At 43.1% G+C, this 12,613-nt stretch overlaps 1 protein-coding gene across 5 annotated transcripts in view; it reads left to right on the forward strand.

The window, feature by feature from the left end:
* The window catches only part of LOC133406170 (ankyrin repeat domain-containing protein 13C-like), a 33,457-nt gene that overhangs the window by 18,523 nt on the left and 2,321 nt on the right, over positions 1-12,613 (forward strand). For 4 of the 5 annotated variants that reach the window (XM_061683562.1, XM_061683564.1, XM_061683565.1 and 1 more), the window contains 9 exons: positions 1,096-1,181; positions 2,503-2,548; positions 3,079-3,145; positions 5,154-5,298; positions 5,434-5,565; positions 5,703-5,864; positions 7,906-7,985; positions 11,054-11,152; positions 11,354-11,454. In XM_061683562.1, the coding sequence (XP_061539546.1) occupies positions 1,096-1,181; positions 2,503-2,548; positions 3,079-3,145; positions 5,154-5,298; positions 5,434-5,565; positions 5,703-5,864; positions 7,906-7,985; positions 11,054-11,152; positions 11,354-11,454 (918 nt within the window). The remainder of the gene's footprint in view (positions 1-1,095; positions 1,182-2,502; positions 2,549-3,078; positions 3,146-5,153; positions 5,299-5,433; positions 5,566-5,702; positions 5,865-7,905; positions 7,986-11,053; positions 11,153-11,353; positions 11,455-12,613) is intronic. The other variant, XM_061683563.1, reaches the window with a different exon arrangement.

The following is a 12,613-nucleotide window of genomic DNA, read 5'->3' on the forward strand; positions in this document are numbered from 1 at the left end:
CAGCATACATACATAGTAAACAGCCACATTTGGAAGATTTGTGCTATTTGGGATACTGTAAGCTTTGAAAACACATGTTTTGGCTTTTCGTGGAAGTATATTCCAGACAAACTGCCTTTCTGCCATTTTCTGTTTACGTGTTTTTTTTACACTAACTGTCCCTTTTAATCAGACAATTCATTTAAGGGAGGTGTATTATGAATTGACGGGCTATTCTGGAGCTGTAATTCTAGGTTCACATCACTGTCTGTTCTTGCCCTGGGGTGGCTGAATTGACTGTTAATATTTAATATATACATTGAGGTTTGTCTGTCGGTTGCATCCAGCCTTCTAGTTGAGTTGAGTACACTTGTTACCTGTGTCAATATTGACTGTTCTCAGGTTCTGGGAGAACTGCCAATGATCCAATGAGGCCTTAACTAGTGATAGGAAAACTCACCTAGAGTGGTCTAATTCCCTTTTTATTAGCCAATGTAGGTGAAATATCCGCTAATTAATACCAGAAAAGTGTCCTAATCAGTATCCCAGTGAATTAGTGTCAAGAGAGGGAGTTTGGCTGACTTTCGATGTGGACTGCGGACTAGTGTCCAGTGGTATAAGGCGGCTGGGTGGTCCGTGAGCAGATGCCTTTAACCTTGTCCTTCTGATTGGTAGTGAGACAATCATGGATGGGGAGCCCCAACTGGGCATGTCCACACTCATTAGGCATGTGGGCCATAAAGGCACTCTTATTCCGTTGCTGCGTGTTTGTGTATACGAATTACATGCCAGCTTGCTTATACTGAAGGCTGTACTCACTTTGTGTTACCTGATGGGACAACATGTTTGTGTACATTATTGTTACTCGGTCAAAACGTTTTTCTTAACCCACAAAGATTGGTTTATATGCACCTCCAGTAATTTGGAGCCATGCTGCTTCGCTTCCTGGTGAATGTAATGAATTATAGTTTTCTCTTTCTAACTGGAGGATTCCCACTTTTCGTGCCCTCTGAGACGGAGGCAAATGTTTGGATTTGTTTGTTTTGTTTTTGTTATCATTTAGGTGGCTGATTTATTCATTAATTGAATTGGTCTTGTTTTCTCTCTGTTTTTCAGTAACTGCACTGCTGAGGAAGCTGAAGCAACAGTCCAGGGAGAGTGTGGAGGACAAGAGGCCAAAGTTGTTAAACGCACTGAAAGAGGTATGTAATACTTACTTTTTCACTTGTTCTTGTCCTCTTTTGCTGTCCTTTACTGACTTAATATTACATGGATCAAATGATTACAAGCACCACTATGCTGCTTTTGTGCTATGCAATCTATAATCAACTGCTGCGCTTTAACAGAATTATCCGTCCGTAATTGTAATTATTAGCATCAATCATTACAGGCCCTTTCCAAAAAATTACAATATCATGGAAAAGTTTATTTCAATAATTCCACTCAAAAAGTTAAACTTTCATAGAGGGTCCACAATTTAAACAATTTCAAGTATTTATTTGTTTATTTTTACATAATTCGGGCTTCCAGTTCATAAAAACCACAAAATCCGGACTTAAAAAAATACTGTGAAGGAATCAGCCCAAATTCTGCAGGCCACAAATGTTTTAAACTGAGTATCACACACTAACCATATAGTAAACTCAAAGCACCTTCACAGGTTTCCCCAGGTGTCATTAAATTGCTTCAGTTTGGTTCAGTTGTCTCAGTTGGGCAAGACTACAGACTTGACAACTGGCCAGAAGACCATCATTGATGCCCTCCATTGGATGGGTAAGCCACAAAGGTTCTTAGCTTAGGAGGCTGGCTGTTCACAGAGTGCAGTGTCCACGTATTATAAATGGAAAGTCTAGTGGAAGGACAAAATGTGGCAGGAGAAGATACACCAGCAAAAGAGATGACCGTGGGCTTCAGCGGATTATCAAACAGAGAAGAATCGAGCAGTGATCCCGAAAAAGTGCAATGAGGCGGGAGTCACAGCTTCAAAAACAACCACATTCACCACATTTCCGTTTTCAGGTTAGATGTGTAATAGTGCACCTCCTGGAGGGACATGGCGTGCTTTAACTGAGGCTAGTACTCAACCTTGAATTTCCTCAGGTTGACATGCCAATGTCAGATTCTGGGGAACGTTGCTTCACCTTGAGCACAACCTATCTTTGGTTTTACAGTTTATATCTTTTAAAATCGATGATAAAAGTGAACCAACGATTCCAGGTTTTAGCCTTATTTCTCATCAGAATCCCATGGACCAGATAGTCCTCCTTGAGTTCAGGATTTGTCCATTTTGACCCTTCAGGGCCACCATATTTCTGGCCCAAATATATATTTTTTCATTTGAAATCGTGTGCCTCCCACAATTTGCGTTTGCGGAAACAACACCCTGCCCGGCCACCACATGATGCACATGACATTTTGTGCTAAGTGGTGGCATCCCAAGTAGAAGGTAGAGATCCAGCAAATCAGAACGCATTTCACCTTTTTCAACTGATTTTCTTTGACCTAAAATGTTCTTCTTTGCAGCTTGGAGACTTTTACTTGGAGCTTCACTGGGACTTCCAAAGTTGGGGTGAGTAAAGATCACCTGCATCCCAGTTAGACTGGGATTTAGGATTTGTTTCTTTTATTAGTCTTACAGGACGTAAATTTTCGTCACAACACAAAATAAACGAGCGACGTATGACCAAAAGACTGTCGACATAATAAATGCTTAGAGGAGATGGAGGTTTTTTTGTTTTTTTTTCAGCTTTGTTGATGCCAGCTTGAGTATTCCATCCCTTTATCCTGACACTGAAGGTCAATTTGCAGGACAAAATAAATGTAAATCAATGAATGGCTGGCATTGGATCTATTTAAAAGGGGTAACGTCAAAATATCTGTTTAGTGTGTCTGAGGATGTGACATGATCAAAAAAAATAACCACTTTCAGTTACTTTTACTGCAGATGACTATGTTATAAAATATTTATCCTTTCAGCTACACATTATTGCTGGTATGTTTGCTACTGGAGCATTAAAGAGGACAGCTGTCTTCATTATTACGTTTGCCTTCTAAATGCAATGTGTTGTTTTACATGTCATTTATCTTTCAATGTTGCAGTGCCTCTGCTCTCCAGAATTCTACCTTCTGATGCATGTAAGATCTACAAACAGGGACTCAACATTAGGCAAGTCTTGTCAGCACATGTAATGCATTTTAATAGAAGTGATATAAATAGATTTTTGTTGTTGTCAATGCAAAGTGTATGATGGACAACATTTAGCTTTTGATCTGGTAATTATTTGAAAAAATCTAAGAGTTTATATTGAGCCACAGTGCATCTTTCAACAAGTTCACATAAGGTATGTACAGGTACAGTATGTATGTTTGAATGTGTGTTGTTGAGGTGTGGCATGCTTTAATGTACTGTATAATGCATAACTGCTTCTGGCTGTTTCATATGCTAGTGAAGACACTAGAGATAAGAGCATATAGCGGCTGAAATAAGTATTTCACACGTCACCATTTTTCTCACTAACTTTACTTCCAAAGGTGCTGTTGACCTAAAAATTTCACCAGATGTTGGGAATAACCCAAGTAATCCATACGTTCAAAGAAAGTAGAACAAATAAGATCAGAAATTAAGTTGTGTGTAAAAATGTGAAATTACACAGGGAAAAAGTATTGAACACATGAAGGGAGGTGCAAAAAGTCTAAAATCTATCGATAATCAAACAGCAATCCAGCCCCTTGTCAGTGCAAATGAGTATCAGCTGGGTCAGTGCTAATTGATGCCCTACAAAAAGGTCTTATTGCCAAGGTGTGAGTCAATGCTCTCTGCTCTTACCGAGCAGAGAACTTGTCTCAAGACCATCACAAACTAATTGTTGCAAAACATAACCATGTCATTGGTTACAGGCGCATATCTAAGCTTCTGAACATTCCAATGACCACAGTTGGGGCCAGAATACGTAAGTTGAAAACCAATCATACCACCATAAATTTGCCTCGTTCAGGTGCTCCTCGCAAGATTTCTGACAGAGGAGTGCAAAGAATAATCAGAAGAGTTGTCCAAGAGCCAAAGACCACCTGTGGAGAGCTTAAAAAAGACCTGGAATTAGCAGGTACTGTTGTTACAAGGAAAACAGTCCGCCACCATGGGCTGTATGCACACTCACCACACAAGACCACATTACTGAAAGAAAAAAAAGCATGTCAAAGCTCGTTTAAAGTTTGCTGAACAACATTGGACTAGCCAGTTAAATACTGGGAGAATATAGTCTGGTCAGATGAGAGAAAAATGGAACTGCTTGGATGCCATAATGCACACCACGTTTGGAGGAGCAATGGCACTGCACATCACCCTCAAAACACCATACCAACAGTGAAGTTCGGAGGTGGGAACATGATGGTGTGGGGCTGCTTTTCAGCAAATGGTTCTGGTAAACTTCACATTATTGAAAGAAGGAGGAATGGGGAAATGTACTGTGACATTCTTGCCAAAAATCTGCTGCCTTCCACAAGGATGATGATAATAAAACAAGGGTGGACATTTCAGCAGGATAATGATCCAAAACATACTGCCAGGGAAACTCTTTTAATTGTTTTCAAAGAAAAAAACTAAAGCTGCTAGAATGGCCCTGCCAATCACCTGACTTGAATCCAATCGAAAATAGATGGAAAGAACAGAAACTCAAGTTCCATAAAAGAAGCCCACGGAACCTTCAAGATTTGAGGACCGCTTGTGTGGAGGAATGGGCCAAACTCACACCAGAGCAATGCATGCGGCTAGTTTCTCCATACAGGAGGCGTCTTGAAGCTGTCATTGCAAAAAAGGGCTTTTGTACAAAGTATTAAACAAATACCATTTGGCCTGTTTAATACTTCCCTGTGTCATCTCACATTATTACACATAACTTAATTTCTGAGCTTATTTGTGATACTTTTTTGTATATTTGGATTACTTGGGTTGTTCCCAACATCTGGTAAAATTTGCATGTAAACAGCACTTTGGGAAATATATTTAATGGGAAAAATGGTGACGTGAAATACTTATTTCAGCCGCTGTAAATTTGAAACAAAGTTTGTTTGTATCGTTTTGCTGTGTAAGCCATGCAAGAACTACTGAAAATAATTTTCTTGACTGTCTTTTTGTGTACCCACTCCACTTCCTTTGCGTCTGTACATGTCTATAGACTGGACACCACCTTGATAGACTTCACGGATATGAAGTGTCAGCGCGGTGACCTTAGTTTCATTTTCAACGGGAACGCCATCCCTTCAGAGTCCTTCGTGGTGCTGGACAATGAGCAAAAAGTCTACCAGCGGATACACCATGAGGTTTGTGTGGCACTGAAGTCAAACTAAATCACTCAGTGTTCATGAGAACCATTAGAATTTCAGACAATATCATCAGAATCCCCAAGTCTATATATTGTACATGCTTGTGTGGACACTCGTGATTCATTTCCACAGGAGTCAGAGATGGAGACAGAAGAGGAAGTGGACATTCTGATGAGCAGTGATGTGTACTCGGCCACGCTCTCCACAAAGTCAATAACCTTCTCCAGAGCACAGAGCGGCTGGCTCTTCAGAGAAGACAAAACGGTTGGTAATCGCTGTCGACATCATTGCTGGAAATGCGGGCATTTAAAGTCGGATGTTCCAAATTGTAACAAAGGGAAACTCATTGAGTTTTTTTTTTTGTGGGGGGGGGGGCATGCAAATATTGCTTCTATTTCCAGGAGCGTGTTGGAAACTTCCTAGCTGACTTTTACTCAGTGAACGGCTTGGTGCTGGAGTCCAGGAAGAGGAGGGAGCATCTGAGCGAGGAGGACATTTTGAGGAACAAAGCCATCATGGAGAGTCTGAGCAAAGGAGGGAACCTCATTGATCAAAACTTCGAGGTAAGTCATGTCTTACAGATCAGCATGACGCTTAGCAGGAAACAACAACCTATGACATCATATAGAATTTATTTTACATTTTTCTATAGCTAGGATAGGGTCAAGCACGCCCACGACCTTAGTGAGTAGAAGCGGTACAGAAAATGGAAGGATGGATTTTTTTTTACTTGTAGTTGATGTAAAGACAGTGTCATTATTATTGGTTGTCAATTGACACAAAAACAGAATTGCTTGAGTTTCATAGCCACATCGAACGTCTGTGCAGTCGCTTGTTGCTAGGCAGAGGGCTCAATACTTTTAACTGCCTCATAAGCCAATAATAGTGTGTGTACGTGTATGTGTATGTACCCAGAGAGTCAGCAGGAAGAAAACTACTCAGGAAACCACTCCAATATCAACACTAATTTGCACGTTTTAGTATAGTTGCAGCTACATGTCCTGTTTGTTTTTGTGGAACAGTCATAGAAGTAAGCATCATTACCAAGAGTGATGCTTTTGTACACAGAGAAAAGGCATGTCCTACAAGCTTAGTGCAAACATGCAGTTTACCTCATCACTGTGGCCCAACCGGTCCAGCCTTGAAGTGACCTTTGCGCTTCAGTGTCTGGGCAGGCCATGAGTCTCAAGGAAAACAGCCTCCATGGTGTTCCCTCTGTAAAAAGATAACCAAGTCAATGTTATTTCCTTACCTCTGGTGCTTGGCCTTTACGCTCTACACTAACATCTAGTGGTGAAAGACCGTATAACTTGATGAAAACAAACTCATCCACCATCGGTCTGTTCAAACTGGAATTTGGGTTCTTTTGTGTGATAGCGAGACCAAATGAAGCCCTAGTACCACATTCTACGGGAGAGGATATAGTCCTTACTTCCAGCAGGTCAGCGTGATCCCACGCTGTGTGTAGTATCATTTAAAAGAGACATATTTTGCTTGTTTTTTTTCATAATTTAATAAAGTTCCCAGGTGTTCACTTGTCTGTGACATCCATCCATCATTTACCGCTTATCCTCACGAGGGTCGCGGGCGTGCTGGAGCCTATCCCAGCTATCTTCGGGCAATGTCTGTGACATACTTTTATCAAATTAGTAATAGTGGACTATACACATATTTCTTGTCTCGCTGAAATTAAATATATAAAAATATTTAAAACGTTTTATTTTAATGTTACTCGTTTACCATAATTTTCAAATTCATAATTATATTTAAAAAATGAACAAACTAACACTAAATTAATTTTAATAAAATATTATTTCATGATTTATTTTCCAAAGTCACAGGGAGCCACAACAGAAGGATGAAAAAGCCACACGTGGCTCCGGAGCCACGGGTTGCCGACCCATGCCTTAACCCAATAGAGCATGTATTTCACCTCCCCCAGAAACAACCAAGAACTGAAAGAGGCTGCAGTAAAGGCCTGGAAAAGCATTTTAAATGAAGAATGCAACAGTCTGGTGAAGTCAATGGGTCACAGGCTTGATGCAGTGATTACAAGTAAAGGTTATGCCACCAAATATTACATGTTGTTTAAGCTAATTTAATAAATTGTCTATTCCAATACTTTTGCTCACTTGAAAAGTGGGTGGCTTCAAACAAAAGCTGCTCTATCCTAAGTTGTTTAACACATCTAGATGTAAATACCATGAAATAAAAGCTAGAATTCTGAACTTTTGTTTCATATTCATCTTTTGATCTGAAACCCAAATGTCTTCAGTATACAACAAAAACAAAGGAATTGACATTGCTGTTCCACTACTTTTGGAGGTGACTGTATAAATAATACCATAAATACCTGGCTGCTATTTCGCAGATTTTGTCTATTGCGGGGATGGTCTGCAAAGTAACCCCTGCACTAAATGAGGGATTGCTGTATTTGTATACAAGCGCATAAAATGTGACGTACTCTAATACAGTGTAAAGCTAAATTCATGTGTACACACTACATGAGGTGATATCACAACAATATGGAGTGAGGCCATGCAGCAGTTGTGTGACAACTAATGTGATTTTTGTTCTCTCTTTCTCCGTCTGCACACTCATCAGCCTGTAAGGAGACCATCGCTTACTCCCCCTTCACCCAACACCATATCTTGGGAAGAGTACATCACTGCTGACAATGGAAAGTAGGTGCAGACAGAGGCAGTCACTTTGAGGCTTATTAAGAAAAAAAAATATGAAAAGAGGAATTTGATTAGTCATACAGTCCCTTTATTGGGTTCTCCTGCATATTAAGAAGAGATCCAAGTCATAACTGAAGGTTCACCAACCACATACAGCACTGTTAGAGACTTAAAACCAGCACGGGTACAGGACTCTCTTATGTCTGATGTACTCTTTTGCTTCCAGTTTGCATTTCCACTGTCATTAACTAACATGTTTCAGCGGCCAGGCAAAATTAGTGAGAGACAACAATGGAAATTTCTGCCGGAGGTGGGAGTTGAAACTCCTTCTGACAGGGGATTCTGCCAGACGTTCCCAGCAGACCCTCACAATACGTTTGGGCCTGCCAGGTCGGACCGGCATCTTCCCCCACCATCGGAGCCAACACACCACCAGGTGGTGATCATTTGACAGCTCCGCCCCTCTCTTGTCCAAGACATGCGGCCGCAAGTCCGATGACACGACCACAAAGTCGATCATCGAACTGCGACCAAGGGTGTCCTGGTGCCAAGTGCACGTGTGGACACACTTATGCTTGAACATGGTGTTTGTTATGGACAATCTGTGGTGAGCACAGAAGTCCAATAACAGGACACCACTCGGGTTCTGATCTTGAGGGCCGTTCCTCCCAATCACGCCTCTCCAGGTCTCACTGTCATTGCCCACGTGAGCATTGAAGTCCCCCAACAGAACGATGGAGTCCCCAGCGTGAGCGCTCTCCAGCACCCCCTCCAATGAGTCCAAAAAGGGTGGGTACTCTGAACTGCTGTTTGGTGCATAGGCATAAACAACAGTCAGGACCCGTCCCCCCCACCCGAAGGCGGAGGGAGGCTACCCTCTCGGCCACCAGGGTGAACCCCAATGTACAGGCGCCGAGCCAGGGAGCAAAATGTATACCCACACCTGCTCTGCGCCTCTAACTGTGGGCAACTGTGGGATCGGCTCGCCAAGGTCCCTGCTTTCGGTCACCGCCCAGCTCACAATGCACCCGACCCATATGGCCCCTCCCACAGGTGGTGGGCCCATGGGAAGGGCGACCCACGTTACCCTTTCTAGCTGTGCCCGGCCACCAAGCGCTCTCCTTCGAGCCCCACCTCCAGGCCTGGCTCCAGAGGGGGGACCCGCGTCCGGGCAAGTGAAAACACAATCCAATATTTTTTCTCGTCATAGGGGTCTTTGGAGCCGTGCTTTGTCTGGTCCTTCACCTCGGATGAGTTTGTCATGGGTGACCCTGCCAGGGGCATAAAGCCCCAGACAACTTAGCTCCTAGGATCATTGGCGCCCAGCGGTGAAGGATGCCGTCAAGCTGAGGAAGGCGTCCTATTGGGCCTTTTTGGCCTGTGGGACTCCTGAGGCAGCTGATGGGTACCAGCTGGCCAAGCGGAATGCAGCTTTGGTGGTTGCTGAGGCAAAAACTCGGACGTGGGAGGAGTTCGGTGAGGCCATGGAGAACGATATCCGAACGGCTTCGAGGAAATTCTGGTCTACCATCCGGCGTCTCAGGACTGGGGAAGCAGTGCACCACCAGCACTGTGTATAGTGGGGATGGGGCACTGCTGACTTAGACTTCAAAGACCTCCTCAATTCCACCGACACACCTTCCCATGAGGAAGCAGAGTCTGGGGTCTCTGAAGCGGGCTCTCCTATCTCTGGGGTTGAGGTCACCGAGGTGGTTAAAAAGCTCCTCGGTGGCAAGGCCCGGAGTTTGTAAAGGTTCTGGATTTTGTGGGGCTGTCCTGGTTGACACGCCTCTGCAACATCGCGTGGACATCGGGGACAGTGCCTCTGGATTAGGAGACTGGGGTGGTGGTCCTCCTTTTTGAAAAGGGGGACCTGAGGGTGTGTTCCAACTACAGGGGGATCACATTCCTCAGCCTCCCTGGTGAGGTCTATTCAGGGGTGCTGGAGAGGAGGGTCCGTCGGGAAGTCGAATCTCAGATTCAGGAGGAGCAGTGTGGTTTTCGACCTGGCTGTGGAACAGTGGACCAGCTCTACACCCACCTGTCAGAGTTTGGTCAGCATTGCCAGCCGTTTCCGGTGACGGTTGGACTCTGCCAAGGCTGCCCTTTGTCACTGATTCTGTTCAGAACTTTTATGGACAGAATTTCTAGGCGCAGCCGAGGCGTAGAGGGGGTCCGGTTTGGTGACCTCAGTATTGCATCTCTGCTTTTTGCAGATGATGTGGTTCTTTTGGCTTCATCAAGCCGTGGTCTCCTCTCACTGGAGCGGTTCGCACCCGAGTGTGAAGCGGCTGGGATGAGAATCAGGACCTCGAAATCTGATACCATAGTTCTCAGTCGGAAAAGGGTGGAGTGACCTCTCCGGGTCGGGGATGAGATCCTGCCCCAAGTGGAGGAGTTCAAATATGTTGGGGTCTTGTTCAGGGAACGCCTCGGGGTCCCCTCGGAAGAGCTGGAGGAAGTGGCTGGGGAGAGGGAAGTCTGGGATCCCCTGCTGAGGCTGCTGCCCCTGCGACCCAGCCTCGGATAAGCGGAGGAAAATGGATGGATGGATGGATGGATGGACAACAATGGAAATTGGCAATTTCCTTTCATTGGCAAATTGGGGCAGAGGTCTCTGGTCTCTGACACGGCAGAGAAAGGACAAGAAGATATAGCAGGAAGACTCACCAAGAAAATTACAAATACCGGTACATAGAGATGCTAATTTATACACTTTAATCTTTTTTAACCATAGCGCTATCTGTTGGAATACGTTAGTTATGGCACTACCTCACATGTCCCGAGAGCAAAATGGATCCAATCCAGGAGCTGTATGAAAATGTAATCAGAGCGGTATTATTTTGAAAATACATTGATTGTGGGTAATTTTCAGTGTTGTGGAACTCTACCTACTGAATAAAACTGAAAGCCCATAGATGTCCTCTATTGGACCTCATTTTATGGTCCAGATGTACTCAATGAAAACAGCTTATGTGACGAAATAATTGGTTCTGACTATAGAGGATGTCGTCAACATAAGATGACTTACTAACGGTGTGACTTGCGTGTTGTTGTCTGTCCACGCTCAGAGCTCCTCAGCTGGGCAGAGAACTGCTCTGCAAAGAGAGCAAGAAAAACTTCAAGGCCACCATAGCCATGAGTCAACACTTCCCCTTGAGCATTGACTCGTAAGTCCCCCCCCATGAGTTGACATGAACAACCTTTGGCTGAATTTACACTGCAGCTCCAAGTGCCCAATTCACATTGATGGTTTCATTTCAAATCATATTTACTAGTTATAAACAAACCATGCTGTGAATATGACTAATGAACTGCACTAGTAACTAAGTGGCTGGGTTGTGACATCTGACTGTTTGTTTTGCCTTCAGGTTGTTGAATGTTCTGGAGGTCATCGCACCCTTCAAGCACTTTAATAAACTCAGGGAGTTTGTGCAGATGAAGCTGCCTCCTGGCTTTCCTGTCAAACTCGGTAGGAAAACCACCTTGCATCTCCAAAGGCCTACGGATAGATAATACTACATATAATAATATTTTTTCCCCATAGAAAATAACAGAAATAGAAATAATCTGTTCCGGTGCCAAACTGTTGCCGTCATAAAACCTTTATTAACTGCACAGTCAAGTTCAAGTAACATTTTAATACGATCATAGAACGTGTAATTTACAAGAGAAGTATGTCAAAGAAGAATGAATGTACAGTGGTGCCTTGAGATATTAGTTTCATCCACTCCGTGACTGGCCTTATAACTCAAAACACTTGTATCTCAAGTCTTTTCTTTCCCCATTAAAATGAATGGAAATGCCACTAATCCATTCCAGCCTTTACAAAAACGTGTTTTTTTTTGTTTTGTTTTTTTTATAAATGTGTTCTTCGTAACATAAATAGCACTCAATAATAATGTATGTTGTAAAAAACATGGTAATAATTACACAGAAGAATTAAAAAGTTTAGCCTCATTTTTTACTTCAATGTAATGGACATATTGCTGCTCCTTCTGGTGGGTGCACCTTGGCCACCTGGGGGCAGTATAATGTAGACATGCATATATACATGGACCCGGTCACAACTGAGCCTCAAGTAAGCAGCAGTAATATTAGTCATTCTTCGCAGACAATTTGTGGGTATTGTTATAGTATCTGTCTACATGTGTTGCGCCACCTTTTGTGTTGAAATATGCGTTGTTGAAGGGTTATAACACTTTGACGCCGATGCTATTCATTAATGGGTCTATGATGTTTTGACTTGTTTTTTTACGTTAAGCTACCGGTAAACGCACAGACTAAGGAATAACTATGTCCTTGTTTTAAATGCACAGCATGCAATTCTCTTTGTTTTTATGTTTAGTTTGATGAGTGGGAGCAGCATTAAATGGCTTGAAGCCTCTTTTAGCAAGAATAGTTCACTATCTTTCAAACTGCTGCTGGTTGTGAAGTGAGTTGAGTTCACTGCCACCATATTGATTGTATCTCAAACCTTTGCTCGCAGGTCAAAGCAAAATATCTGCCGAACGACGGCTCATATCTCAAAAACCGGGTCACACGCATCTCAGGGCACCATTGCTTTTGTCTTGTGATACGGTGAAGCAGCAATAAATATAATATGACCATGTTGAATGTTTTCTTTACAG

This window comes from Phycodurus eques, chromosome 8, assembly GCF_024500275.1.
Source record: "Phycodurus eques isolate BA_2022a chromosome 8, UOR_Pequ_1.1, whole genome shotgun sequence".
Classification (NCBI taxonomy): Eukaryota; Metazoa; Chordata; class Actinopteri; order Syngnathiformes; family Syngnathidae; genus Phycodurus; species Phycodurus eques.